This window comes from Cervus elaphus, chromosome 14 (assembly GCF_910594005.1).
Source record: "Cervus elaphus chromosome 14, mCerEla1.1, whole genome shotgun sequence".
Taxonomy (NCBI): Eukaryota; Metazoa; Chordata; class Mammalia; order Artiodactyla; family Cervidae; genus Cervus; species Cervus elaphus.
The window spans coordinates 36905366-36932475 of record NC_057828.1 but is presented as its reverse complement, the minus strand read 5'-3'; the positions used below and the strand labels follow the sequence as shown (position 1 = coordinate 36932475).

General features: G+C 37.6%; 1 protein-coding gene across 1 annotated transcript; it reads right to left on the bottom strand.

Moving 5' to 3' along the window:
- Positions 1–26055, bottom strand: FH (fumarate hydratase). Its single transcript, XM_043923681.1, has 10 exons — positions 25864–26055; positions 19359–19493; positions 16077–16187; positions 14481–14657; positions 10067–10249; positions 7519–7684; positions 5766–5969; positions 4898–5025; positions 2850–3003; positions 1–353 (listed from the first exon to the last, which is right to left on the bottom strand). Exons 1-10 carry the CDS (start codon positions 25993–25995, stop codon positions 211–213), a joined length of 1533 nt encoding a protein of 510 aa, XP_043779616.1. The 5' UTR covers positions 25996–26055; the 3' UTR covers positions 1–210.
- Positions 26056–27110: the final 1055 nt, after the last annotated feature.

Sequence of the window (27110 nt, the reverse complement as noted above, 5' to 3'; positions counted from 1 at the left end):
AATTTAGTGATTTTATTTGACACTTAAAATCCACTTTGGACCTAGTATGTCCTGGGGTTTTATACAGTGACCAAACTGCTCTGCTAGAGATAGTCAAGTTCAATAGCAATTTTCTTTCACATTTATCCATTTTTGTTTAAGAAATATAAGGAGTCTGTATCAATTTTTATTTTATATGACATAATCATTTTTATTATAAATTTATTTAAATCACTTTGGACCCAGCATGTCCTTTGGTTTTACCCACTCATCAAACTGCTCTGCAGTAAGATAGCCAAGTTCAATAGCAGTTGCCTTTAAGGTTGATCCATTTTTGTGTGCAGTCTTAGCAATCTTGGCGGCTTTGTCATACCCTGAAGAAAAATTAAAAGGTGACACAGGAGTTAGTAGTGAAACTTGGGTTTTCTAAAGCAAGAGGTAATCATTATCATTTATTTGATGCTACCAACCTCTTAAGTAAACATTTTTTAATCTTAAAAATATTTAGCAGTGGGTTATCTTGATAGCTGTCATTTCTTAAACAGAATAAAACCTTTCTTTACTTTTCTTAAGAACACGTACCTAACATTCTGTAAGATGTGACCCTAAATTGAAATGTTCATTAATCCAGATATTTTCATAAGGGGGAAAATATATACACATAGACATCTCTCTCTACACACACACACACACACGTGGCACCAAGACATTAAAAACATGTATCTGGGTAGTATAAATGTGCTGTTTCAACAGTATGTTTAACCCAAAATAATTATCTTTCTACAAAGCATTAATAAGCTCAAGGCTGCAGCAGCATGAAAAATACAGGACTGCATGACCAGGAACTGTGGTAAAGGTAAAGGGCTCTAAGAGGGAAAAGAGAGGAGAGTCCTCTCACAATGAGGGAGGAGCAGGCAGGGCTCTGAGGAGAGACACACCTTCAGAGCTTCCAACATCTCTTTCTGTTCTGCACTCTTTTCAGACATTACACAGTACAAGTAGGGAAGTTTCAGTACAAACATATACTTGAGCAAGAGATCACAGGTCTACTGTTTACATCAAAGTTATTTGCTTTTAAAATTAATAAAGATAGAAGCAGGGTAATTCTGGTTATCTTGATTTAATGTAATTTCTTAAAAAGGAAAAAACCAGAAAGAGAAATTAACAAAAATGAAACCAAGGAAGGAGAAAAAAAAAACAAGATTAGAGGGGTATGAACAAAGAGAAGTCTGCAATGATTATCCACTAAGTAAGATGTGCAGCCAAATAAATAAATATTTTTTAAAAATGTTATGTGTCATGTGCAATTATTAACCACCTACAAAATGTTATGTGTCATGTGTGATTATCAACCACATATAAGATGTTATGCATAGTATCAATTAATCTACCTATAAAACATTATGGACATAGTTAATATAAAATTAACATTGAATGCTAAACATGTTGAAATGGGTATTTATTGATCAAACTAACTTCAAAAGAATTCTCATGTTAAACCTTTGGGGTTAATATTAGACATTCCATACTTTAACATTAATAATGACATTAAAGTCTATGCATCATGCTAACCCTTTCAGTTTTCATTCAAGTCCCACAAACATGACTACCGATCACCTGTTACACATAATGAGCACAATCAGAACCCATGATGTGGATGGAGTTGTAAGGCTCATGCTTTGTCACCAGTCAGGTGTGCTTTTGCCCACTTATCCTTGAACGGCCTTTACCTCACATTAAACTGACTCTAAGAAAGCTATCAATCATTCTGCTTTAGGAGTATCTCTAATTTAAACATTTTAGTAACAAATTCTGGAGTATAAACATGATGAAACATTTCTCCCATGAGCCTTTGGGTTCCTCTGTACATCTCTCCAGCTGAATGCTGAGGTACAATCATTTCAAAAGAATCCAGTATTAATGCCAATTTTCATACTATTCCAAAAACAGACAGCATATTGGGCTCACAGCTAACTGAAGCAGTCATGAGCTCTAACTTTATAAGACTGCAATTATAGCTTGACATGAAGCCAAGAATATAAAATCAGCCTTGAAAGTATAGGATTACTGAAGACTATTTTAAAACAGTAATCATATCACACCAAAAGACTGCATCATAACTTGTTCTAATGTACAAAACCAAAGAGTACATTAATAACTTCAGCTCAGCAGTAAAGAAATGGTGAGAAAAGGCTTTTAACACATTAAAACATAAAGCAATGAGTGCCTCAAAATCTATGAGTTAAAATATTGTATTTAACAGAGATCATTATGGTCGATATATAATCCAAGTTAACAAGTTTGAATCTATATAATGAAATATTTATAAATCTGGAAAAGGCTTGCAACACAAAAGCCACAGTTTTAGACAAAATATTTCCCCCCTTTCCTTATAAGAAATGCATACATAACCCTTTTTTAAAAATTTAATCCATTTCTGAGTTGAATAAAACAACAACAAAAAAGTATAGTAGCATCTAGAGAAGGTAGAAAAATGAGTTCATTCAGTGTTGTTAGTCAGCAAGTCCCAACAAGTGATCTTACTGAGGACATATAGTATCTGAATTTAATGTCCCATAGTATCTAAATTCTATTAAGATTAAAATAAGCTTTAAATTCTACTTCTGAACTTGCCACATTTCAAATAAAATGAAGTATAATCAATCAAGTTTTTGAAAGAAATATTACACCATAAAGGTTATAAATAATACACATATAGCATCTTTCAACACAATTCCAAATGTCTTAAGACAATGTTCAAAAGAAATTTGTTGTTCACTAACACTGATCCAGTAGTCTTAGTCTTTTAAAACTTTCTCAGCTTTTAAACCGTGTATTCAAAATGACACTATTCTTCTTTAAACACATACCTATGTGAGGATTAAGAGCTGTCACCAACATTAGAGACTCATTCATCAGCTTGCTAATCCTTTCTGTGTTGGCCTGGATTCCCACCACGCAGTTTTCTGTGAAGGAAACTGATGCATCTCCCAGCAGTCGGGCTGAGTGTAACACATTTTTAATCTGAGAGAGAGACAGACTTTATTAAGCCTAGCTTTTTTCTTTGTCCAATAACGTATTTGCTGGTTCATAAATGAATATAGTTCAATTAATATATAGCACTCTTCCAAGCTACAAGGAATCAAACCCAAAAAAATATGAAAGAAACTATAAACATTTGAGGACAAAGAAGTGCTCTTTTAAGAGGTGAAAAGGCATAAACACAAATAACTAAAGCATGAGATAGTGTGTGGTGGTATAAAATATAGGGATGAAATGTTAAAGAACGCAGAGGAAGAAAAACAAATTCCAGTTGTAGGAGTGGATGAAGATCTATTTGATGGAGAGAACTGAAACAGCCGCAGATGGAAACAGAATCTCCCAAGCAAAGAAAGAAACAAATATGCAGAGGCTAGAAAGCTCAGCCTGTGTGTGAGGCCGTCAGTGAAGCCAGGGCTTCTCCGTTCTTAACGATCAGCAAGTTTTTTCACACTTCATAATACAAATATTCCATGGTCACTTGAAAATAATCTTGCACACAATATTTTAACAGTATTAAGTCAATTAGTTTGTCTTGGCATTTTTTTGTGACCTTTCCAACATATATTAAAATAAATATATATCCACATCCTAATCTCTCTGGTCTAAAATCCCAGGGTCTAAAAACAGAACTTCCAAACAGTGGACTCTAGAAGACACAGAACTTCCAAGGTTTAATTTGATACTAACGACTTTATTATATGGTAAATGCTGATTATCTCGACTTACTTTCTATTAAAAACAAAATAGATCTTTTAAAAAAAAAAGTGCAAGACATTTAATGTTATGCACATATTATCTGCCAGGCAGCTGGTGTTAACCGTTTAGAATCTGACCTGAAAGCAAAAGCTTTTTGATATGAGATGTGCTTTGGTCTGTCTTCTATTTTCCACTAGAATGCACACTGCTGCTGCTGCTGCGCACATTACATAAGGGCAAAAAAATCTGTTTTGTTCATTGCTCTAGGACAGTGCCTGACATAGACTAGTACTCAACCAATATTTAACGAATACAGTGAATGAATAAACTTAATATTTGTCATTTGCATGTTCTTATCAAATTAAAATCAGACTTTACACCAGATACAAACTGGAAATAAGCCATTAATATATATTTAGATATAACACTGCACACAAATAAGGACTCTAAATGATAATAGTTCCATTATCGGAAGTTGGGGAAACTGGATAAAAGATGCCATTTTGCTCCATCTTCACAAAGATGAAGGAAAAAGAACAGACTGAGCAGACACGATGTTTCCAAGGCATGTGGAAGAGGAAAACCGATGAAAGCCTTGAGAGAGAAAGGGACAAGAGCTAGAGAGAAATTACTGAATAAACCAAGGACAAAAGTGTTTCAAGGGACGAGCCTAGGTCAGATGGCAGTTAAGAGCCGTGGCATGTCTGTTGGACTCAACTGTGCTACAAGAACAATTCAAATACAAGTGCAAGTGTGGAAGCCAAAGTGCAGTGCTGTGAGAGTGGGCATTCCTTTAAAACAGCTAAATGTGGAGAGGAAGAAAGCAGCAGTATGAGAAGGAGACAGGAAGGAGGCAGTTTCTTTCTTTCCTCTGTATTAACTGAGGAACTAGAACTTACTTCTAGCAGTTGGCATCCCCAGTGGCTAGGAACAAGAAAGAAACCTATACCCCACTTCCAGAATTTTTCTTCCTATTATAAAAAGCAAACCATCTAGCAAACTTAAGCTAAAAGTCACCTAATTAAATATCCAGGATTAATCCTCTAACATTAATATATGCTTGACTTCCAATTGCTACTCATATTATCTTAGTACCTAATGAACTTTAAGAAATCTTTATGAAAGACAAAAACCAAGACAACTAGCTTTGGGTCAAAGACATTAAAAATCAAAAACTTACCATCATTGGCTTGAAAACATTCAACTCAAAATGTCCATTGCTTCCTCCAACAGTAACAGCGACATGATTCCCCATGACTTGGGCTGCAACCATGGTCATTGCTTCACACTGGGTGGGGTTCACCTTTCCTTCAAGAAAACCACCAAAGATACCACATCAAACACACCGATGGCTTCAAGTATGAGTTAAAACAAAAGAAGGAAAGACAAAGCAAGACATATAATAAAGGAAGTCCCCAATCGTATCTGCGTAGCCTCCCATACCTAACTGGCCAAAGTGCAAAGCAAAGAATGACATAAGAGACATGTGATATAATTCTTTTTATTCAACCTGTTAAGATCACTTTAACAGCCTGTTCTAGAATACTACCTGCTTTGGATTGTGAAAGACAGAACTATTTACACATTTTCTAATGTGGAAATCAAAATACACAATACTAACTAAAATTGTTTTATCCTATATTGTTGGTGATGCTCCCAGATGTTCTGATCAAAGGTAGCCCTAAACATATTCTGAAACAAGTGTGTAACACATGTCCCCATCTACTTACAGATCATGTTAAACGAAAGAAGACATGCTTTGTAGATGAGAATGCCTGGGTTCTAATCAAGTTCTAGCCCTAACATTTATCAGCTATGCAATGATTATTGTTGTTTAGTTACCAAGTCATGTCAAACTAGTTGCGACCCCACAGGCTACAGTCCACCAGGGTCATCTATCCATGGTATTTTCCAGGCAAGAATACTGAAGTGGGTGGCCATTTTCTTCTCCAGGGGATCTTTCTGACCCAGGGATCGAACCCGCATCTCCTGCTTGGCAGGTGGATTGTTTACCACTGAGCCACCTGGGAAGCCAGCTGCATGATTACCTGGCATGATACTGCTTCCTGGTTCATTTTCAGGCAAAATCAGTTCTCCCAGTCCCGAGCGAGGACCAGAACCCAGAAAACGAATATCATTTGCGATCTTCATCAGACTGCAAGCAGTAGTATTCATGGCTCCACTGAGTTCAACCAAAGCATCATGAGCAGCCAGAGCTTCAAACTTATTTGGAGCTGTGACAAAAGGTAAGCCTGAAGAAAAAAATCAATAACCTGTATGAGTTAACAGGTAAAACTAAACATTTTTCTAATATCAGCAAGTTAAACAGAAACTGTCTGTATATGAACATAAGCAAAAACAGAATAAAAATTCAATTTCAGAAAGAAATGCTTAAGACTCAAGCTTTCTCTACATTTCTTCAAGATGTCCTGAGGAGTAGAAGGAATCTAATGATACTAGCACATTTAAAAGATAAAACAAGTACAATAAATGTTGAAAGAAATATAAAATACTAAATGAAAAAGCATTCTGCTGATGCAAACACATGTGTATGATGCCGTGAGTAAAGATGAAAAGTAGGTAAAATTCACTCCGCTCAATTCCAAATTCCTTTCCTAGTGCAATTTTCCCCCCATTTTAGGCATCCTATTCTCTTCTCTGGGCTTCTCAGGTGGCGCTAGTGGTAAAAACACGCCTGCCAATGCAGGAGATGTAAGAACCGCAGATTTGATCCCTGGGTCAAGAAGATCCTCTGGAGGAAGGCATGACAAACCACTCCAGTATTCTTGCCTGGGAAATCCCATGGACAGAGAAGCCTGGTGGGCTGGAGTCCACGGACTCGCAAAAGACACAACTGAAGCGGCTGAGCACACATGCATTCTCTTCTCTAGCCAGGACCTACTAGCTCCTCTGAGAGATTAGGAAGTCAAAATGAACTAGACATTCTCAGTCGCTCCCATGTTCAACTTTTTAAAGATCTACATATTCTAGACCCCATATTACAATTCTCACTGATTGAAATTTAATTAAAAGTCAAATCTCTGCTAGTAAGCAATAATAAGAAATGTAGAATTATCTGTGCTCTAACTCTGTTAAGATTTTCATGTTAATAAGAGTTTTCTGGAGACAATAGGTCTAGTAACAGTTACCATTATTGAGACCTTCAAAAAGGTCATTAATTCAAAGAAATGTCACAGTATGCCATAGGGAAAAAAGAAATTAAGCCAGTCAATCTCTAACATATTTGTCATTCAAATGATTTCTCACCAATCATTTGATTCTTCCTGCTTTGAAAATGAGTATTCAAAACAGCTTTGGTGGTGATTTAGTTGCTAAGTCATGTGACTCTTGTGACCCTATGGACTGTAACCCACCAGGATCCTCTGTCCATGGGATTTCCCAGGCAAGATTACTGGAGTGGGTTGCCACTTCCTTCTCCAGGAGATCTTCCCAACCCAGGAATCAAACCCAGGTCTCCTACATTGCAGGCAGGTTCTTTACCAACTGAGCCACCATGGAAGCCTAAAATAGCTTTAAATGGAAAATAATTGAATACTACCAGATAGTAAATGAAGTTAGCACTAACAGATTTTAAAAATTACATGCTGTATGAACTTACAGATGGAAAACTTTTAAAAAATACAAGGATTAATATCACAACTTCTAAAACAGACACAAAGTAGATATCTGATGGGGAAGTATTATTTCTAACTTTAAATCTGTAAGAATTCAAAGCAGAAACACCCAGAAAAGCACAGACTGGTCTAATGGTAATGAGTAGTAAGCCATGTTATCACCTACCTGTGAGTGCAGCCACTTTTGCAGCAACCTTTTCTGCAAAGCCAATTCTAGTATTTAAACCAGTGCCAACAGCAGTGCCCCCAGCAGCGAGCTCATAAATTCTTGGCATGGCAGCTTTTATTCTTGTTGTTGCATATTTCACTTGTTGAACATAACCGCTAAATTCCTGAAAAAAGAAAGAAATTAAGGTGAGAGTATACAATTTCCTAATGGCATGTTAAGTCACTCTAACTGCATTAAATAGAAGTTTTTAAAAAACACATCTCAGGTACAAAATTAGAAGCTACTCAAGTGGTAATAATATTAATTTATATGACAAGCAATGTACAAGGGTAAAAGGGCATTTATAAGCCCATTAGGTAGGCAATGCCACTGATAACAACATGCAACCTACTTATAGACTACTCTTTTAACAGAAAACAAAGAAAACCAACACAGGAAATAAACATAAAAAAAAAAAAACAACTTTATTAGATTAAATTATTGGTTTATTTGAAAATGATTTATTTTGTTGGTGTATCTCAAATAACTTGAAGAAAGAAAAAAACTGAATCTCTGCAAGAAAAATGCAAACATAGAAATATCCATCTGTACCACTACAATATTGTAATTAGCCTCCAACTAATAAAAATAATTGGGAGAAAAAAAAAAGAAGTATCCTCCAAACAATTTCAGTTAAAAAACCTGACGTGGAATTTGAGGGTTATTTTAAAGGGTCTCAAGAAGCTAAGTGACTTACTAGAGTAAGACTCTGGGTAGCTTCATGATGCATTTTAATTCTGCTATGAATGCCACACTGGTTCCCAAAGTACTACATATTTTAAGTAAAGTAACCACAGAAATCATCATGTTTAGAACACAGCAAGGGCCCTATTAAGAACTATGCAAGGACAGAGGGCATAAACTAGAACTCAACTGAGCAAGCCAGGATATATGGTTACACTCAATCTATCTTTTCTTTCCCCTGTCTAAAAACACTGAAAAACCATGAATACTTTGATTGGTACTGAGATTTCACACATTTTTTTAGAAGATACAACTTCTTTCCATCTGATCTAATATCACTTACATATATACCAGGTGGATTCACTTAAGGAATATATTTTTATTGGAGAAAAAATTACACTAAAAAAACTCAAAAGACAATTTCAATAAAAGCAAGTATAAATGCCTCTGGTAAGATAAACAGAAAAATGTTGTTTTCTGTCACAAAGAATGGTGATTTTTACATAGGAAGCTGAGTCATGGCCCAAATGGACTTTTAGCATATAATGGTTTTCCTACATGTAACATACACAAAAAATAGGAAAAAAAACTAGAAACCAGAGGGATACTCAAAAGTTTCAAAAACAGATACTGTATCTCCTTAGAACTTACGTGTGGTACTAAGAGCCAATGATGTAAAGAGAAATAAGATACAGCTTAAGGAGCAACTTAATTTAGTAAGCTTAATTTAGTCACATCATCTGTACTTCAATTAATCATTTCCAGTTTTCCTCATTCCTGCTGTCATAAACTTAAGGTAAATGATGTTTTTTTCCAGTGTTTGCTATAAGATGAACAAAACTACAAATTAAGTATTTCTAAATAACCAGCAGCCAAACTCTCACACTAACCTGAATTTCTACAAAAATACTGTTACTGATACTTGATATAGAATTTGCGTATGTCCTACCTCAAAGTGGAGTGAGCTTACTGAGACAAAACCTGTTCCTTGTATTTCCTCTGCAATGTGTACTATTAGATATTCTTTAAAGTATCACTGAAAGTGAAAGTGAAGTCACTCAGTAGTCTCCGACTCTGCGATCCCACTGACTGTAGCCTACCAGGCTTCTACATCCATTGGATTTTCCAGGCAAGAGTACCAGAGTGGGTTGCCATTTCCTTTTCCAAGGGATCTTCCTGACCCAGGGATCAAACCCAGGTCTCCTGCATTGCAGGCAGATGCTTTACCCTCTGAGCTATCATAAAGAAACGTAAAAATGCTTTCTGTATTTTGGAAAAGAGTAATACCTCTTTTACATGTGGCCAAAACATTTAACCACTTTAAAATTAATTTTTAAAGAACTTACTAATTTAGAATAAGAGAGACAAAGGAAGAAATTATGATAATGATACTGATGAAGATGATGACAGCTAACACCAATATGTGCTTACAATGCGTCAGAAATAGTTCTAAGTATTCTACATGAATTAGCTTATTTGAACCTCATAACTATTTTATGAAAGAGATATTATTTTCTTTGTTTTACAGCTAGAAAAACTGACGCAGAGAAAAACTAAGCTTCCTAAGGTCCAACAGCTTGCATATAGCAAATCTAAGATTTAAACTCAAGTGGACTGATGTCTGGCTCATAACCAGTATGCCCTGCTCTTCTCCTGAGTGGATGCCAATAAAAATCACTGACAGGTTAATGCAGAATCATCTCTGTTGCTGAACTTAACTGTTATAAGCTTGGCAATTTAAACCAGTGTGATTTAGAGGGTAATATATAGGCCATATGCACCAAGCCCACAACAGAACCAAATTTAATCACACTCAATATACCTGCCCAAGAGTAAGTGGAACAGCATCCTGCGTATGAGTACGCCCAATTTTGATGATCTGGTCAAACTCTTTGGATTTTGCTTCGAGAGCATCATGCAGCTTCTGTAGTCCTGGGAGCAGCACTTCATGAACTTCTATTGCAGCAGCAATGTGCATTGCTGTGGGAAAAGTATCATTTGAGCTCTGTCGGAAAGTTTTCAAAAGAAACAGAAAATGTTAAATCATAGGCAAAAAAACCAAACTTGAATGTCTCAGTTAAAAATCTCACTAAGTGACTACTCAAAACTTGGCATATTTAGTACTCAATTATACTTATGTGTGCCAAGTCACTTAGGATCAAATAAGAAGCAACCTGATCTCCTTTGTAGAAGGTATTTAGGACTGTATTACACAGACCACCTACAATGAATGTATTACATATTACTGTATCTACCTGCTAATAAATAACAGCAAGACACAAAGAAATACACCTAGCAGATATAAGGATAGCAGTAACAAAACATCTTACAGTTAAATAGCACATACAGTCTTCCACAAACATTTCTTCCTTCACTAAACTTGAGGAAAATTCTGTGAGGTAGGTCACCACTTTAAAAATAGAACAGAATCTGTCAAAGAAATTATGTGCCATGCCGAAGTATTTAGAGTTGGCAGAACTGGGACCTGACCAGGTAGTCTAAACGACGTGCTCTTGTGTCAAATGTAAACCTGTACTTTTAAATTACGATGTTATCTTTAACTACACCTCAGTCCTCTACCTGACCATACACACTAGGTTATTCTGAAGTAGACTTCAGACTTCAGTATACATAAAAGATAAACTCATATTTAAATGCAAGTCCTGGGTTTGCAAAATCCTTACCACCAAGCATTTATGTGAAAAAAATAAATAAACTTCCTTATACTTTAAACTACACTCAGTATCCAGATCCTGATTTTTAAATATCACTTCCCAATTAGATCCTCCAAAAGGTCTTTGGAAAAATGACTGCTTAGGGGGACAGAGAGCCTGATGAACTATGGATGGAGGTTTGTGACATTGTACAGGAGACAGGGATCCAGACCATCCCCATGGAAAAGAAATGCAAAAAGGCAAAATGCCTTACAAATAGCTGTGAAATGAAGAGAAGCGAAAAGCAAAGGAGAAAAGGAAAGATATTCCCATTTGAATGCAGAGTTCCAAAGAATAGCCAGGAGAGATAAGAAAGCCTTCCTCAGCGATCAATGCAAAGAAATAGAGGAAAACAACAGAATGGGAAAGACTAGAGCTCTCTTCAAGAAAATAAGAGATACCAAGGGAACATTTCACGCAAAGATGGGTTCGATAAAGTACAGAAATGGCATGGACCTAACAGAAGCAGAAGATATTAAGAAGAGGTGGCAAGAATACACAGAGGAACTGTACAAAAAAGATCTTCACGACCCAGATAATCACAATGGTGTGATCACTCACCTAGAGCCAGACATCCTGGAATGTGAAGTCAGGTGGGCCTTAGAAAGCATCACTACGAACAAAGCTAGTGGAGGTGATGGAATTCCAGTTGAGCTATTTCAAATCCTGAAAGATGATGCTGTGAAAGTGCTGCACTCAATATGCCAGCAAATTTGGAAAACTCAGCAGTGGCCACAGGACTGGAAAAGGTCAGTTTTCATTCCAGTCCCTAAGAAAGGCAATCCCAAAGAATGCTCAAACTACCACACAATTGCACTCATCTCACACTCTAGTAAGGTAATGCTCAAAATTTTCCAAGCCAGGCTTCAGCAATATGTGAACTGAGAACTTCCAGATATTCAAGCTGGTTTTAGAAAAGGCAGAGGAACCAGAGATCAAATTGCCAACATCCACTGGATCATCAAAAAAGCAAGAGAGTTCCAGAAAAACATCTATTTCTGCTTTATTGACTATGCCAAAGCCTTCGACTGTGTGGATCACAATAAACTGTGGAAAATTCTGAAAGAGATGGGAATACCAGACCACCTGACCTGCCTCTTGAGAAACCTGTATGCAGGTCAGGAAGCAATAGTTAGAACTGGACATGGAACAATAGACTGGTTCCAAATAAGAAAAGGAGTACATCAAGGCTGTATATTGTCACACTGCTTATTTAACTTATATGCAGAGAATATCATGAGAAACGCTGGGCTGGAAGAAGCACAGCTGGAATCAAGATTGCCAGGAGAAATATCAATAACCTCAGATATGCAGATGACACCACCCTTATGGCAGAAAGTGAAGAGGAAATAAAAAGCCTCTTGAAGAAAGTGAAAGAGGAGAGTAAAAAAGCTGGCTTAAAGCTTAACATTCAGAAAACTAAGATCATGGCATCTGGTCCCATCACCTCATGGCAGATAGATGGGGAAACAGTGGAAACAGTGTCAGACTTTCTTTTTCTGGGCTCCAAAATCACTGCAGATGGTGACTGCAGCCATGAAATTAAAAGACGCTTACTCCTTGGAAGGAAAGTCATGACCAACCTAGATAGCATATTAAAAAGCAGAGACATTACTTTGCCAACAAACGTCCGTCTAGTCAAGGCTATGGTTTTTCCAGTGGTCGTGTATGGATGTGAGAGTTGGGCTGTGAAGAAAGCTGAGTGCTGAAAAATTGATGCTTTTGAACTGTGGTGCTGGAGAAGACTCTTGAGAGTCCCTTGGACTGCAAGGAGATCCAACCAGTCCATCCTAAAGGTGATCAGTCCTGGGTGTTCTTTGGAAGGACTGATGCTGAAGCTGAAATTCAGTACTTTGGCCACCTGATGCGAAGAGTTGACTCACTGGAAAAGACCCTGATGCTTGGAGGGATTGGGGGCAGGAGGAGAAGGGGACTACAGAGGATGAGATGGCTGGATGGCATCACCGACTCGATGGACATGCGTTTGAGTAAACTCCGCAAGTTGGTGATGGACAGGGAGGCCTGGTGTGCTGCGATTCATGGGGTCGTGAAGAGTCGGGCACAACTGAGCGACTGAACTGAACTGAACTGAACTGAGGGGGGTTAAGTGAAAGTGAAAGTGAAGTCACTCAGTCGGGTGCGACTCTTCGCGACCCCGTGGACTGTAGCCTACCAGGCTCCTCCATCCATGGGATTCTCCAGTCAAGAATACTAGAGTGGGTTGCCATAAAATATATGATGATAAGCCTGGAGCATCTTGTAGTGGAAAAAATAAGTGCCTTAAAAAAAAAAAAAAGGGATGGTGGCATGTCCAAAGGACACAGGAGCCAACATGCTGTGGTTTTATGGAACGATATGAGTAGCAATATAAAGAACAAAAATACTGGATTATAACCTTAAGAAAAAATATTAATGAATTCATGCTTACACACATGATTAAATAAATAAATAAATGTGAGGGGAGAGAGAAGACAAATATTCCCTACAGAAAAATTTCAATTAATAAATGGATAAAGAAAGGGGGGAAAAGAAAATTACTACTAAAACATCACAGCAGTAATTGCTATTGGCAAGATCCTCTGATGAATGTTAAAAATTAATAGGCAAAAGTTTAGGGAGAAAGAGGCTGTTTCCACAGCCTCAAAGTTCTCTACTAATTTCGTGGTTATTTTAATACGTGTCCAAAAATTTCTTGACATTCCTCCCTGTATGAAATAGAGCTTACATGCAGTAGCTGGAGTATAGGCTATTGGAAAATGAAGACACCATCTTAACCAAGTGATTCGAGTTAACATCACCAGTACCAACTTGTGTTATTATCATGTACCCCTGATGTGATGCAAGAAGAGCCCTTCATTTCTTAACAATCTTCCCCAAAATCCACAGTCTCAGCCTAATCATGAGAAAACAACAGACAAACCTATACTGAGGGACATTTCATGAAATATCTGACGACTGCTTTCAAAAGTCACAAAGACAAAAGACAAACTCTCAGATTAGAGGAGACTAAGGGGATGTGATGACAATACAATGCGGAGCATGGACTGGATCCTGGTTAAAAGTAGAAGGACATCAATAGAAAACTAATAAAGCCTGCTTAAGAGTATTGTACCAATCTCAATTGCTTCATGTGACAAATGTACCAGGGTTATGTAAAATATTTAATATTAAAGTTAGTTGGGTAAAGGGTACATAGAAACTCTGAAATATCTTTGCAATTCTTATAAATAAGTTTATATTCCAAAAGAAAGAGTTTTTAAAATATAAATCAATGCAAATATACACATATACTAAATTCAAGTATCCTAAAAGTGATTTTTTCCCCTAAAGGTGCTTTTCATGAAATTCAAGACATAGACTCAAGATTCCCAAAATAAATAAGAAGAACATAAAAGAAGTCCTTTCCATTAAAGAATATAAGCAGAATTAATCCTCCCTGTCAAAAGTTAATGCCTGTTTTACAAGGAAAATCTCAGGATTCTTTTCAGTTTATATAAGGAAAAGAAGAAGTCGTATACTGACCTGGCTTTTATTAACGTGATCGTTGGGATGTACAGGTTTCTTGCTTCCAAGTTCACCTCCCAGAATTTCAATTGCTCGATTGCTAATGACTTCATTTACATTCATATTTGTCTGGGTTCCTGATCCAGTCTGCCATACCACGAGTGGAAAATGATCATTTAATTTACCTTCAGCTACCTGCAGAACAAAATGTTTTAAAATGTTTTAAAAAATAAGAAAAATTCTATATTCATTAAGCTGTTTGAATCAAATGATTGTAGGCATTGTTTATAGTACTATTTTAAAAACACTCACTTTTTCACGTGCTACTATAGTTCCTGGTTGTCCAGCAAATTGAAGCTTCTGCAGTCTAACCACTGCTACTTTAAAAGTGAAAGATAATCTATTGTGAATGGTATAAAAATTTCACTGATTCCAAATGAAAACTGAATTAAAGATATCTTTCTTCTATTTCTCCAACTGCCCTCTGTAATATTCAGACAGGGCCACTTGCTAATGCTGGCAAATGTGTTAAGTCTCTAGATAAATTTACTGTTGGTACTCAACAGGAATATCCAACAGATGTTATAGCCAGAGTCAGCATTATAACCAACAAGTGACTTAACAGTGTGAGTTCACTAGTAGCTACTGCATCCCACAAATGTCCCATGAGTAGCAACCTCCAAGCACAGACATAAGCATGTCTAGATTTGTCTCTATTTTTGTCATATTTTTGTATTCTGAGTTACTTTTTTAATTTTAAGTTCTCTGGGAGAGTGAGTACTTAACTTCATCTTCTGGAATGATTTTAGTTTTAAGCTAAGAAAATCAGCGTCATTAGAAATCTATTACCTTAAAAAACTGGTTCATTTAAAAGTAAAACTTTTTTCCTAACTGAATAAAAATAATAGGTGATTAGTGTAAAAAATTCTGAGAACTAAGAAAAGTATAATAGTCATCACAGTTCTACCCTCAGAAATAAAGATGATTAGAACTTTGGCATCTAGTCTCTACTTCAAGTGATGGGAGTATATATGCAGAAAAACATGTTTTCTATTCACTTTTTCTAAACAAAATTGGGATCATAAAATACATGCATTTTGCAATCTTTCCTCCCCACTTCTTATATGGTAGGCTTTGTTCTATGACATTCTTTAAAAAACTCAATTTCTATGGCTTCACAATCTAACTTGTTTAAACAGCTGCTATAATAAATAGTACTGCAATGAACATTATATCTAGAGCTTTTAAACTGTTATCTCTGCTTATCTTTAATTGTACACGAAATTATGTTATTGGTGGAAGAATGAAATTACAAGAAATCAAATATATAAGCTCAGAGAGTGCCTCTTCAAAAACTTATCTTTAAACTATATAAATTACAAGGAAAAGTAAAGAGAATTAGAAATGAAAGGTATCAAATCATCCAGAAAATTTGCCACAATATATATTTGAAGCATCATATTAATATCCTCACCAAATAATAACATTGTCATCCTATGCTAAAACACAGTAACTCAAGAATTCAGCGCCCCTTTCCTCAGGCCAGAGCTTATCATTATCCGGAAGATAATAGGGATCTAATGCCAATAAGTAAACACTCTTATCACCTCTTACCTCATCTGCTGCCTTCATTATTGCATTAGCAATCTTTGGATCAAGACCATAATCCTGGTTTACTTCAGCAGCTGCTCGCTTCAAGATGCCAAATGCTTTAATAACTGGGATCTAAAAATTTTAATCAGAAAAATATCTCAATTTGCAATTTAAGCATGAAAATTTAAGATTACTATCTTATGCAGATACAAACATTGTACAGAAAACAATAACCTACATAATATTATGACACTAAAATGTTTAGGATATAGAGAAAGATTAGACATAGGCATATAAAAACCAAGAACCATCATTTATGTATTTGTACAGGCAACCGAACAAAAGCAAATACAATGACTTTTCACAGATATGTATGTATGCCTTGCACACACATACACACATATTCACACAGATGTACAATATACTATTTGTACAATATACCATTTGTCCTATTTTTTATAAGATATTACAACACACGTGATTTTACGTCACATATTTAAAAACAAACGATACTCAACCATTTCACCAGCCTACACCATTACTTCCTGGAGAAAGAAATGGCAACCCACTCCAGTATTCCTGCCTGGAGAATTCCACGGACAGAGGAGCCTGGTTGGCTACAGTCCATAGGGTCACAAAGAGTCAGACACAACTGAGTAGCTTTCACTCATACCATTATTTGGGCTTCCCTGGTGGCTCAGTAGTAAAGAACCCACCTGCCAATACAGGGGCTTCAATCCTTGTTTTGGGAAATCCCCTGGAGAAGGAAATGGCTGCCCACTCCAGTATTCTTACCTGAAAAATCCCATGGACAGAGAAGCCTGGTGGGCTACAATCCATGGGGTCTCAAAAGAGTTGGACACCACTTAGCGACTGAACAACAACATTATTTCCCCTCACTGGATTCCATGCTACATAATAAATTTTTCCTTCTCTTTAGAAAAGAATAAAATAACAAGTAAAATAAAGGTAGCAAAATGGTGCTGTGAAGGCTGGAGAGCCACATGCAAAAGAATGAGAATGGACCACCATCTCACTCCACACACAGACGTGAACTCAAAAGAGATTAAAGGCTTGAATGTCAGACATGAAACCAGAAAACTCTTGAAGACAGAGGCGGCAAGCTTCTTGATATCAGTCTCAGCAATGATTTTCTGGAGGAGTCCAGAAGAAAAAGCAACAAAAGCAAAAATAAATAAACTGGACTATGTCAAACTAAAAAGCCTCTTCACAGTGAACCGTCAAGAGAATGAAAATGCGGTGGCTGGAGGATGTGAGGGGTGAGGGGCCACAGGTAGGGCCTGGGCGTTGGTGAGGGACCAGGAACCAGAATGCCACGGTGCACCATCCCCCTCTTCCCGCATAGCTGGTAGCACTAATCTGTTTCAGAGTATTTCCTGCTAAATCCAGGAAATTAAAATTAAAACATTACAGGTGTTTTACCCAAATGAAATGGAGATATATGGCACATAGGATTACACATGAAAACAAATGAGAATTTCATTTTCTACAGGAACACTGCAGTGGGTCAAACCAATGCTGAAGTCACAACCAAATGCCAATCAACTCTGGCTGCCAAAATGGAGTGACTGACCCCACAGTGTTTGTGGACGCATAAAAATAAAACAAAGTCACAGTACAGAGTTTCACTGTGCACTACTAAAACAAAATGGTAAATATATGACTGGAGATGAAAGGGTCTCATTCTTCTTTACTCAGATTAGCAGTCCGTGAATTTTTTTTGGTTTTGTTTTCCTAAGGACCTCAGGTACAAAGAGTCTGCTTTATATTTTACGTAGTTCAGAAAATTATTCCAGATGAAGCCAAATATGTAAAAATTGATAACCCATGTATCCATCTTTCACAGACACCTGTCCAGATCCAAACAACTGCTCTGTCTCTAGTATGGCGGCGGCGGCAGCAATCACGCCAACCCAGAACCACACATCTTGCTAGTTCAAGCAGGAAAATCAAAACATCAGCCATGCTTACTTCAATTAATATTGGTTAAGACTGATCTTTTTAACCGCAGGAGTTGAACTATGTGAGAATATTTAGGATCAGCTGCTACGTTCTCTCTCCCAACCATGTAGTCTGGCCCTCACCATTAGACTGGCTGTGGGTTGACAATTACAGAGATATTTTTCTAAGAAGATTCCACTGCCTCTTGGAAAGGTGTATGAACCTGTCAAGATTCAGTCTTGAAGTCTTAGTAACGAGCTAAAATATGGAAGTTAAAATTATTGTTTAGATAAAAAGTATATTTAAAAGATAAAGGTAGCAGTCTCTCACCAGATGAGGCCTGGGGACTTCTAGGCTTACTAGCCTATCCTGCATTCTTGTGCTGACTATTTTTCATACTCTAGTTGGGCTCCAGTAGGATATGTAATATACTTCATCAATTCTTTTCATACTTTAACATCTCTGAAATCAAGATGTATCTTAAAATCAATGACATGACACAACTTTAACTGGCAGACTTTTTCTTTCTTAGTAGTACATATCAGGTCTAACTGAAGATTAGTTCTAATGTAAGGGTTTAATGAAATACGGTTTTCATATATATTTGTAAGAAATATTTGTTTTCATACAAATAAAGTTTTCTCATCATTAAATCATTCATGTATCACTGAACAAATACTTATATATTGTTATATGCCAGACATCATGACAAATAGTATTTTTATGAATTAGTATACACTTTTTTACAAACTGAAGCCAAGATAGAAAGTATAATATTAAAGAAAAATTGGATGGGAGGGGAGTTTGGGGGAGAATGGATACACGTATGTGTATGGCTAAGACCCTTTGCTCTTCACCTGAAACTATCACAGCATTCTTTATTAATCATATTAATGTATTAATCTTTATTCATCTTTAATTAATCATATAAATATATTGCAGCTATACCACAATACAAAATAAAAAGTTTTTTAAAAAAGTTTACTTTTAAATCAGTTTCTTAAAAGCTTTACATCAATTAAAAAGAATCAAAATTTAAAATGTTTACAAACTACAACATTCTAGTAAAAATATGAAAAGATCCAAGCAAGAATGAAAGACAAATCACTTAGTTCTATCAAATAAAAAATCCAAAAGACTCAAAGTCATAGCTCAAAACACTAGCATACTAAACCTGAAAAAGTTTAACGAGAGAGAAACACTTTATTACTCACAAAGCTAGTTCTCAAAATGACTTTACATTTTAATTCCGTAAAATATTTACAAGGTAGGGTGACTCATAATATTGAATAATGCCTAGTTCATCTAAAATAAGTCAACATTTCCACAAAAGCCACTTACTGGCATGCGTTCTGTCATGCCTCCAATCTTAAAGTTCATTGTAGATCTCACAGTCTGGGCACCATAATACTTATCATTTGGGACCTTGAGTTCACCAAAGGTATCATATTCTATCCGAAAAGAATCTTGGCTTGCCTAAAAATAAAGATAAGACACTGTTACAGCTTGAAGAGAAAACAAGTATGAGGAGAAATAACATCATATACAGGAAATACACAGGAAATTATTGGAAATACTTGGAAATTATTTAATATTAGAAATATAAATTTAATTTATAATTCCAAAATAATTGGAAATATATGTTTCCAATATACAGGAAACATCATATCTGGGAAAAGAAATCCTTAAGTACCACAAAGACAAAAAAATTCCACTTTGATTCTCATTGTTCTCCCCCACTTCCAGTTTTTTTCTTGAAAATTTTAGTCACACAAATTAATACAGATGTTAACGATGGATTCTAGGATTCATATACTATGCACATGATAAATACAAAGAAAGCCTTTGAAGTCAAAAGAGTAATCTTTTCCAATTCAGGAACATGCTTATTATTGGTCAAGCTTTGATCTACTATTTTACTAGGAACTTTGGAAAATAACCTAAGAACAATACTTTAATATTATCATATTTAACCAAAGCTCAACCACTGTCTACAAATATTATGCATGAGAGAGAGCTTAGTGCAACACGAAATATTCCAGGCTTTGCAGTGAGATGGCCCACCACCTGGTAGCTGTGTCATCTTCAGCAAGGCAGCTTTTCTCATCTATAATTACAGCAAATGGTGTAATTTACAGAGACATGGGCCAGATCAGTTCCTAACCTTTTTCAGGGTATTGGAACCTTTTGAGAATATGAGGAAAGCTATGATCATCTCTCTAGAAAAATTAACATATGTAAAATCTTACATACGATTTTAAGGAGTTTATACCTTGAGGTCAACTCATTCCCCAGGAAACAAACCCATGACCCCAAATCCCTTTTATGGAGAACCTAAGGTTCTACCAAGTACATCAACTTATACTAATTAAAAAATCAAAAATAGACATTTGGAATCTACATATATTTATTTTAAAGAGAGTTCAAAGAGATACTCAGAATTTTAATTAATGTTCACCTTGCATTAATTATAAAATAAACATGATCAGATGATTCAAAAGATTTAAAAACACCTAGCAAAGTAATCTTATTTTAGTAACTAGTCCTCTGAATAGGAAAAAATTAATTTTGTAGTTTCCCTTGGGACTAGAAAGATGGAACAACAACAACAAAAAACTTTGTATGTTATAAAACTTTTTAAATTGTATGAAAAGAAAAATATCCTTGTATCTAGTTACAAATATAGGAGTATGATGAACGAGGTACATTTTTTTCTTCTGCCTAAAAGTCTGCAGAGGAGAGCAGTGGTTAAGGTGGCAGAGTAGGAAGACTCTGAGCTCATTTCCTCTCACGGGCACACCAAAATTACGATTATTTACAGAGCAATTATTGATGAGTAAAGCTGAAAAATTAGCAGAAAATAGCTTCTACACCTGTAAATATATAGGTACCATGGCAAAATAGGTAGGAGGGGTGAAGACATAGTAAAGTCAAGACCTATACTCCCCTGGGGGGTGGTGACCCACAAACTGGAGGATAATTACAATTGCAGAGATTCTCCCCCAGGAGAAAGAGGTCCAGGTCCAGTGTCAGGGTCCCTAGCCTAGAGGTCCCGCACTGAGAAGAGCCCCTTGAAACTTTGGCTTTGGAGGTCACAGGCCTCACTTTTGGCCAGAGGTCTGTGGGAAATAGAAACTCCACTCCTAAAGGGTGCACACAAAATTTCACCCTCTGGGACCCAGGGCCGAAGCAGTAATTTGAAAAGAGCCTGGCTCTTTACAGTGACCTATAGAAGAAAAAACCTTTATATTATACATAAACACACATGTATATACACACAAGCCTGAAACAAAAGTTTTGCAAAACAATCTATCCTGCTCTCATATTTTCTATTCTATGCTATTCAGTCAAAAAACCAATGCTGTTAACTGTCCACTACATTGATTGCTCCACCCACTAATGAGTCCACCTGAAGTTTGAAAAACCTTCTTACATTATCTCTTCCCAGTGGCTTAGGCAAGAAGGGGAGGACTGCTCAACTAAATTAATGAAAAAAATTATCAGTGCTTTTAATGAAAAAGTGAGGTCATGATGGCATCTATTAAATATAAATAAGTTTTTAATTCTTATAATCCATTATTATAAAAAATTGTGTGTTTTTTTAAAAATCATGTCTTTATATCCCATAATTCAGAGAGCAGAATTTCTGGGAGAAGTTTAAAGAGTCTAACCAGCTAGGCATAGGGCAGGCACAAACTGCAATTTCCCAGTGTCCTGGGAGATGCATCTTTATTCACAATTGCTTCCCCTCCTGGAGAAGCATGAAAGGATAACATGGCCAGTGTGCACTGCAGTGTGATTGCTATTTGGTCCTAGAAATAACAAGTACTATTACCATCCACTAACCTCAGTAACCTGGAATTGATGAGCATGCTATCTAAATCAGAGTCTCAGTTCAGTTCAGTTGCTCAGTCATGTCTGACTCTTTGTGACCCCATGGACTGCAGCACGCCAGGCTTCCCTGTCCATCACCAGCTCCTGGAGCTTGCTCAAACTCATGTCCATCAAGTCAGTGATGCCATCCAACAATCTCATCCTCTGTCATCCCCTTCTCCTCCCGCCTTCAATCTTTCCCAGCATTAGGGTCTTTTCCAATGAGTCAGGAGGCCAAAGTATTAGAGTTTCAGCTTGAGCATCAGTCCTTCCAATGAATATTCTGGACTGATTGCCTTTAGGATTGGATCTCCTTGCAATCCAAGGGACTCTCAAGAGTCTTCTCCAACACCACAGTTCGAAAGCATCAATTCTTCAGCACTCAGCTTTATGGTCCAACTCTCACATCCATATATGACTACTGGAAAAACCATAGCTTTGACTAGACAGGCCTTTGTCAGGAAAGTAATGTCTCTGTTTCTTAATATGCTGTCTAGGTTTGTCATAGCTTTTCTCCCAATGAGCAAGCATCTTTTAATTTCATGGCTGCAGTCATAACCTGCAGTGATTTTGGAGCCTCCAAAAATAAAGACTGTCAGTTTCCATTGTTTCCCCACCTATTTGCCATGACGTGATGGGACCGGATACCATGATCTTTGTTTTTGAATGTTGAGTTTTAAGCCAGCTTTTTCACTCTCCTTTTTAACCTCATCAACAGACTCTTTAGTTCTTCTTTGCTTTCTGGCATAAAAGTGGTGTCTTCTGCATATCTGAAGTTATTGATATTTCTCCCTGCAACCTTAATTCCAGCTTGTGCTTCATCCAGCCAAGCATTTCTCATGATGTACTCTGCAGAGCAGTTAAATAAGCAGGGTGACAATATACAGCCCTGATGTACTCCTTTCCCAATTTGGAACTAGTCCATTGTTCCACGTCTGGTTCTAACTGTTGCTTCTTGACTTGCACACAGGTTTCTCAGGAAGCAGGTAAGGTGGCCTGGTATTCCCATCTCTTTAAGAATTTGCCACAATTGCTGTGATCTGCATAGTCAATAAAGCAGAAATAGATGTTTTTCTGGAACTCTCTTGCTTTTTCTGTGATCCAACAGATGTTGGCAGTTTGATCTCTGGTTCCTCTGCCTTTTCTAAATCCAGCTTGAACATCTGAAAGTTCCCAGTTCACATACTGCTGAAGCATGGCTTGGAGAATTATCAGAGTCTAAAGAGTCTGCTGCTGCTCCTGGTTAAGTCGCTTCAGTCGTGTCCGACTCTGTGCGACCCCATTGCCGGCAGCCCCAGGCTCCCCCATCCCTGGGATTCTCCAGGCAAGAACCCTGGAGTGGGTTGCCATTTCCTTCTCCAAGGCATGAAAGTGAAAAGTGAAAGTGAAGTCGCTCAGTTGTGTCTGACTCTTAGCAACCCCATGGACTGCAGCCTACCAGGCTCCTCCGTCCATGGGATTTCCAGGCAAGAGTACTGGAGTGGGGTGCCATTGCCTTCTCCTCTGAAGAGTCTAAAGGCTAGTAAAAAGGTACAGGCCTTAGGCCTATAATATATCCCCAAGCTAACCATTAACTAAACCATGATATCTCTTAAAGAAAATGTAAAATGGCTTTCACATTCTCAGCCTTAGGTGGTTTCAAAGAATATTTCAGAATTCAAGAAAATCCAAACCATTTCTTAAGCAGAAAGACTATCTCAAGAGGTTAAAAATCCCAAATGTGATTTCACTGTGTTTGGGTTTCCAGTTTCTCTAAAAAGACTTCTTAAAGTCTTTCAGTTCCCAAAGTACAGGGTGACCACCAAGTCTTAAAATATTGACAAATATGTAACAAATGGTTTATTGATACTGTACTGCAATATAGAATAAGATATTATCCATGTTTTCAGACTTTATGGCCATCTTGAAGATAAAGTAACTTTAAAAAATGTAGAACTTCTTTGTCTACCATGCTACCAAGGCAGTATCATATAGCAGGTCTCCAGTGTGTATTCGCTATTTTTCTCCTCAGTATCACATTTTAATTAACTGTGCATGATTTCTTTGCTTATTTATTAATAACTGCTTTATCTACTTAACATGCCTTAGTAGTCCCTAAGGTCTTCCCAGGTGGCGCAGTGGTAAAGAATCTGCCTGCCAATGCAGGAGAAATGAGTTTGACTCCTGGGTTGGGAAGATCCCTTGAAAAGGGGATGGCAACCCCCACAGACACAGGAGCCTGGCAGGCTGCCGTCCATGGGGTTGCAAAGAGCTGGACAAGACCGAGCAGGGATGCACGCACGCAAGTAGTCTAAACTCTGTGCCCACAGTGACTGTTTCACACACAGGGCATATTCAACATAATCTTCCTATCTGATGAATTTGTATTCTTAACTGAGATGAAAGGTAATTTAGGGCATTTAGGGTTATTTGAAGTTCTTTTTGTAAAAAGTTTTTTGAAGTATAACTGATTTATAGTATTGTGTTAAAAATCTTCTGTACAGCAAACTGACTCAGTTAGACATATATATTTTTTCATATTCTTTTACATTATGGTTTGTCACTGGGTATTGAATATAGTTTATTTCTTAACACTAGCAACAAGAAAAACTTAGATCAACTTGGAGAATTTGGAGGTGAGAAGATTAGAGGGCAAAAGATGTACATAGAATTATGGGGAAAAAAGTGTCTACCCTCACCTGATGTTAGCGAACACTACAACACTAAAAGCAAGATAGTGCTTTTTTTTTTTTTTGACATTGACAGCAGGATAGATTTAGTTCTTCAGTCTTTCATTCCTTTTTTACAAAACACTAAATAAGTGAAAAATAACTTTTTAAAAGGCTTTAAAGTGCACTAAAATTATTCGAGCAGGGAGTTGCAGAAATATAAAGCATCCTTGATTTCTAGTTTCAGATATAGTGATGTCATCAAATTATCTTAAAATGTATAGTCCAGAAAATGTCTTGGGCCTTTGAAATCCCCTAGATGGAAGCATTCATTTAATAAAGCACTCACCATGTCCCAAATTCAAAGTATTTCCACAGGGAAAACATTGCTGAGTATCTGTAATTATTTTCATGTATTACATAATATACACAATACTGTATTACAGTATTACCTGACCAAAATCCCAACTCTGAGTAACAGAATAGGGTCTGAAGTCACATCTCTCTGAATAAAAGCTCAAATCACAAATCAGAGTGAATACGGCAAAATAGTAAGCCTTCCTAAACTAGCATTTATCTCTCAAACTTTTCCTGATAATACACATGGGAGCATACCTATTCAATGTTTACTAAAGCCCAAATTTCCGGAGGTTACTTTCTAAAGTGAAAAGGGGCTCGTGTAAGTTGGGGTATCCAACCTGAAACTGGACGTTTAATGCCTTGGGGGGGGGTGTGCCTCAATTAAAAGTGCTGATTCAGCAATAGTTAGGTTCCCATGCAATTTCCTCCAACTTACTTTACTACATTCTGCCCGTTTCATATTTCTGGGTTTTACAAAAGTTACGTGGGGAAAAACAGTCTCACAAACTAAATGGCCTATTTCATCAGAAGTAAAACCTCTTAGGTTCACGAGACCCTTCCAACTACGCCTGGAAACCGACTAGCAGCACAGCTGCGACCCCAGAAGCTAGCTCCGAGGGGCTGGATTCTACCGGGCCACCGGGCCCACCAAGGGCAGGGGCGGAGCTGCCCCTTCCCGGCACTGTCCCACCGCGTGGCCGCCCCCTTCTCACACAGTCCACCTCAGCATCCTCGCAAGGGCAGTCGCCGCAGAAGTGAGCGCGGTAGGGGCAGGGTCCGGGAGGCCCGGCGTGACTCTAGCCCACAGCTGCAGCCCCTCCTGAGCGCTCCTCCAGCCGAGGAAGCGCCCCGGGCCCGCAGCGAAGCTCCAACACACGGGCCAGTATCAAGACCCTAGGGCCAGCGGGCGGGAGGCCTGAAGGTCACCGCGGGGCGGCCGGGACGGTCGGGCAGCACGAGCTCACCATTCGAGCGGAGTTCGGAGGCCGGAGCAGGAGGACTGCTGGGCCACCCGGGCCAAGGCCAGGGCTGGGGGCGGAACCTGGATTCCGCGAGAGTAAACGCGAACGCACGAGGAGCCGGAGCGCGCGATCCATAGCGCCGCGGCCTGGGTAGAGCTTCCGGGCGTTATGGCCACGCCTCCACACAGGCTGTCAGAACCCCCACGGTCCCTACTTGTATCCAATCAACAACCTCAAACCGAGCTGGCGGGACCAGTGGCCAATGACCAGGGAAGCGTGAGGGGGCGGGCTTAACTGCCTCCTCTTAGGCCCTAGGATTCCTGGGAAACTTAAGGGAAAGGAATGATGGGAAAGAGAGTTCGTGGTGTTTTGAACCAGTAGTTTCTTTGTTCAAAGAAGGCTGGAGTAATTTTCCTCTGTTACTGTGACTAACAGTGGACTAATAGCTAGTGAGTCTGTATTTAGTTGGTGGCCTAGAGTAGAGAGAAGAATTTACTTATTCGTTTATGTGGGACTTCCCTGGTGGCTCAGATAGGAAAGAATCTGCCTGCAATGTGGAGACCCGGGTTCGATCCCTGGGTCATTTATCTACCATGTAATCACTCAATACATGTTCTATTTGCTCTATTTTCACCTGTTCCAGGTTACATCTTCCGTATAGAAATTTTAGAAAACGAAGTATAGAGAATGAAATAATAATTATGTATAAAAAACCAACACTGATTACTCAGGTCGTCTAACTTGTCTTGTACAGTTTCCTTTCTCTTCTGAATAGGTACTCTAAGAACTCTAATTTTAAATATAGTGTTGAAGATGTCCATAGTCATAGGTGATTTCAGAATTTTTATTGTTTACATTCAGGCTCTTCTAGTCTTTTGCATTGATAACATATGTTTTCAAATTAAAGGTGTGTCATTGTTATAGATCATGATAGAAGAGTAGGAACAGATATAAAATTGCATTGAAACCACAATTTTTTTCTTTTTTTGTCTCTTTGAATTGCTTGAAACCAGGTGACAGTTAATCAAGAAAGAGAACCCTTGGATGATGTCCAGGAGTCAAAGGTTCAGAACCTGCAAAGCCAAGCTTACTAGAGTTAGTCTCGTCTCTATCAAACCTCTTGGTAACACTGTTTATGTTATTTTGTTGCTTATGAACTTGATTGGTACATATTTAAAATTTGAAAATTTAAATGAGCGAGGGTAATAGTTGAACTACCATCTAAACATTGAAACGTTGCAGAAGCCCAC

Excerpts from the sequence above, each read along its gene's own strand:
- FH (XM_043923681.1), bottom strand. The coding sequence starts at position 25,995 with ATGGATCGCGCGCTCCGGCTCCTCGTGCGTTCGCGTTTACTCTCGCGG. Across the intron at positions 5,026-5,765 it reads AGGAAGCAGTATCATGCCAG|GAAAGGTGAACCCCACCCAG; the intron begins GTAATCATGCAG and ends GTTTTCTTGAAG. Across the intron at positions 354-2,849 it reads AGCTCTTAATCCTCACATAG|GGTATGACAAAGCCGCCAAG; the intron begins GTATGTGTTTAA and ends ATTTTTCTTCAG.